The sequence below is a fragment of the Austrofundulus limnaeus genome, unplaced genomic scaffold (assembly GCF_001266775.1).
Source record: "Austrofundulus limnaeus strain Quisiro unplaced genomic scaffold, Austrofundulus_limnaeus-1.0 Scaffold181, whole genome shotgun sequence".
Taxonomy (NCBI): domain Eukaryota; kingdom Metazoa; phylum Chordata; class Actinopteri; order Cyprinodontiformes; family Rivulidae; genus Austrofundulus; species Austrofundulus limnaeus.
Window position 1 is genome coordinate 395,515 of NW_013952583.1, and position 3,770 is coordinate 399,284.

The 3,770-nt window shown below is 40.3% G+C and overlaps 1 protein-coding gene across 2 annotated transcripts in view; it reads right to left on the reverse strand.

Moving 5' to 3' along the window:
- Nucleotides 1-1,087: 1,087 nt before the first annotated feature.
- Nucleotides 1,088-3,770, reverse strand: part of rab11fip5a (RAB11 family interacting protein 5a (class I)) — a 43,187-nt gene continuing 40,504 nt past the window's right edge. For both annotated transcript variants that reach the window (XM_014018017.1, XM_014018018.1), the window contains one exon: nt 1,088-3,503. In XM_014018017.1, the coding sequence (XP_013873471.1) occupies nt 3,240-3,503 (264 nt within the window). In that variant the 3' untranslated portion in view covers nt 1,088-3,239. The remainder of the gene's footprint in view (nt 3,504-3,770) is intronic.

Here is a 3,770-nt window from a genome sequence, read left to right on the forward strand (position 1 = left end):
CCTGTTAGCCTTTGCGCTAGCGCTGACACTATATTGTCTTATATGTATTAGCTCAGCGCTAACGCGACAAACTAATAAGGTAAACTGAGGTCCTCCATCTATATTTTCAGTTCCAGGCTGAGTCATTTCTACCTTCTCCTCTCTGTCAACGCTCTCTGGTTTCATTTAAAAGAGTCGATCATCAGATATTGTCCAAGATTATCCTTCAGGGTGGATATAGCTCGCTAGCAGCCTCACATCGATGACCTAGTTGATGTCATCAATTACCCAGAATGCTTTGCGTGTAAATAAAATGGCCCCATCCGTGTAATATATTTTTTAACTTTTAGTTTAAAAATGATAAAAACTGAGCATCTTACAGTATTTTTACAGTCTTTATTTTAGTTAAAGTATATGTTTATCAAATAAAGTCTAATGTTACAACTAACCGTGGATCCCTTTAAGCATCAATCATAAAGCAGTTCTAAAGGATCAGAAATAAAGAGACGCCAATCAAACAGCACAACATCACACATTAAAATAATAAAAAAGAAGAAGAAACACTGCTTTTGCGCATTTTCCAAGATTTTACTTCATGGTCTGAAGAAGATTTAAGAATAGGAAGACTTTCATTGTCTCAGACATTTTGGGATCATTGAAGTCATGCCTTGACTTGCAAAGACCTTATATCCACTATGCTGCCTTTGTTATGTGTTAGTGATGTGTTTCCACTGTGTAATGGAATAGCTGAAGGTAGGACTTCCTCTTAAAGGCTATGTCCCRATCATTAAAAACATAACAGAGTACAAATAATTACCCAATCCAACAGTTCTTAAACTGAAACCGAAAAGGATGCTCTGGTCATCTTTGAAGTGATGTTCTGTCAAATAGTACAGGATCAGTGTTGACATCAGCCATAAAGCACCTAATGAAGAAAAGGGCAGGAGTCTTCGTCCAGGCTAAGCTAATGGCTAACCAAATAAGGGCCCGCATTTGATCATTTTTCAGTTCTCTCTCAATAGTGACATGCTGGTATAAGAAAGCACCACATTAGCTAATGTTAAACCTGGGCACTATTGCTTGACACAGTTCGTTTAGTTTGTTGTGTAAACATCTGGGTTAACCATATGACTTTTTCCTAATTCGATATTAAAGTCCAAATTCTTTTTATTTATTTATTTATTCATTTTCAGTGGCCCTAATCCTTTTTCATGTGCATTAACAGGGCCAGTTGTGGCATGCCATCTTAAAAAACAGGGCCATCATCGCCAGACCTGACCCACATCGGACCAACCACTTGTATGGCAGCAGTCAGCCAGCTTGACACCAGATCTGACACGTCTGTCTTCCACATGGGTGGTCATCCATAGAGGGGTCAGAGTGTGCCTGTTTGATAAAGATTCTGGTGAATTTTGTGAATATAAAATGGACAACATTCAGACAGAAGATGAGCAAACTCAATGTAAGCACAGGAGATTCTCTGACAGAGCCTCAGGCTTTCAGGACCCCCTGAGCTCTCAGACCCCTGGGCCTAGTAAGCCCATTCAGCAGCTCCCAAAGGAATTTCACTATCCACCTCCTCCACTCTTCCTTCTCCAAGGAAGGCGCCCCACCCTGTAACAGAACCGAGCACCCTGCCTACCAATTGTTTTTGTGTTCTCTGCAGGTACACTGGAGATTGGGCACAGCACCGACGTGCTATCAGCCCTGCACGAACACCAAGTTTGAGTTTTTCAGTGATCTTTGATTTTTGGTGTGGAAAGAGCAACAGTGAATCAGATTTTATTCTTTTCCAGTATTCTCTTCCTGTTTGAAGTCAAATAACTGGATGTTTAGTGGGGGGTTATATTTTTTATTGATTTGCTGGATTGTGATGAAATGTATCTTTTTCATTCATTATTTCTTAGAGATAGAAAATTTATCTAAGAAATAATAAACTGAAAACATGTTGACAGAGAAATGGGTGCTAATGAAGTGTCTTTCTAAATTTAGTCTTATCTCTTTATCTGTTATGTATGTTGTAAATGCTACATAAAATATCATTTGGAAAGGGTCATTTGTATTTCTATAAGATTAGTTTGTTATACAGGGTGAGTCAAAAGCCACACAACAACAGTCAAAAGTCTTAAGACAACATTTTGTTTAAGAAAAAAAGTAAAATGAAATATCTGAATGTCCCATGAAGTAATGAGAGGGGCCTATCTTGTCCAGAACATGGCTGCTACCTTGAAAGCCGCCATATTGGATGAAAATAGAAGGATGTTCTGTGACTTTTGACTCAATATATAACATTTTTCCAATAATAACTAACAGTAATTGGCCCTTTGAAAGTTTTCCCCCCCCCTTGTGCAACTGAGTTTGATATCCCAGCTGTAGAGGATTAATATTGGCTGATGTAGCTTTTTTCCCACCAGTTTGTCATTTTGGAGAAAGAATTGTTTGATAACAGATTAAAATGGCTTTCATTTGACTAGCCATTAGCCTAGCCTGGTCAAAGACTTCTGCCCTTTTATTAACACGCTGTGCTCTGATGTTACCAGTGATAAAGCACTTTTGGTAAGTATTTGACAAGAAATCACTATAAAAACCACAAGACAATCCTTTCATTAACTCATCTGTTGTACGTCACATTCCATTTGGGGTTTTATAGATGACAATTAAGGAATTTGCAGGTAAATTCTAGGCACTCGATAAAACCGACAGGATCTGTCTTTCTTAAAGGGAAATAAATATAAAAATCTGACAGGTTTGTGTAAAGAACAACTGGCACTGATGTGACAGTTTACAGATATTGGACAAAATAAAAAGGAATATTCACTCCTCAAGCACTAACTCACTTCTTGCTACACAGCTGTGACACTTTCAGAAAGTGGTCATTCATGCTGGATCAACATCTACAACTTCAGTTTTACGCCGAGGTGATCAAAGTGATGCGTGAAGTGAAAAATAGGACTCGGTGTTTTTACAATCAGGATCCCAAATGGAAGCATTTGGGTTTGGAACCCACCAACTGGCTTTGTGAACCTGAAGACAACCTGAGGACGAGCTACATTCAAACCCACCCCAACCCAACCTGACTTTAAAAGACGTGTCTCCAAATAGTAAAGCATGCCGACTAGAAAAAGTTCAACTCGACATCTCTCAGTGCCTTAAATGTTTGTATCAAAAAGGATGGCATTAACAGTGAAAAGACTAAAGAGCTTTTTGTGGAGGTTTTTGAGTGAACAGACGCAAACTGAGCCGCTGCTCCTCGGTTGGCTTTACTTGAACTTGGAGCGCACTTGCAGAAGCGTCGGCTTCTGCTCCATGATGCGCACCAGCAGCGTGTCGATGTAGTCCTCCAGGTCTTTGATCTGTGGCTTCAGCCTCTTCAGCTCCACCTCCCTCTTGGCCAGCAAAAGTTTCTGACGCTCAAACTCCGCCTTCTGCCTCTCCAGATCGGCCTCGCGCTGCACCAGCAGGGCGATCAGTTCGCTGTGGGTCAGGTGGTAGTACGAGCCCGCTCCTTCCGTCAGGGACTGAGGCTGGGGAAAGACAGAAAGTGAGGGATGCAAGACAAACAACAGTAATGTTTATCTGTTCTAGGAATTAGACGAAGGATGAACAGAACAATATTTSGCGATGTGCTGACTGATGTGCTGCTGGTAAATAAATACGGACACTTTAAGGTCCCGTGTCCTTAACCCTCCTGTTGTGTTGGTTTCTGAGGAGCAGCAATAATGTTCTTGGGTCAGTTTGAACCAGGGAATGTTTAATCATGCTATATAGTGTCAGAAACCAAAAAAAAAAAA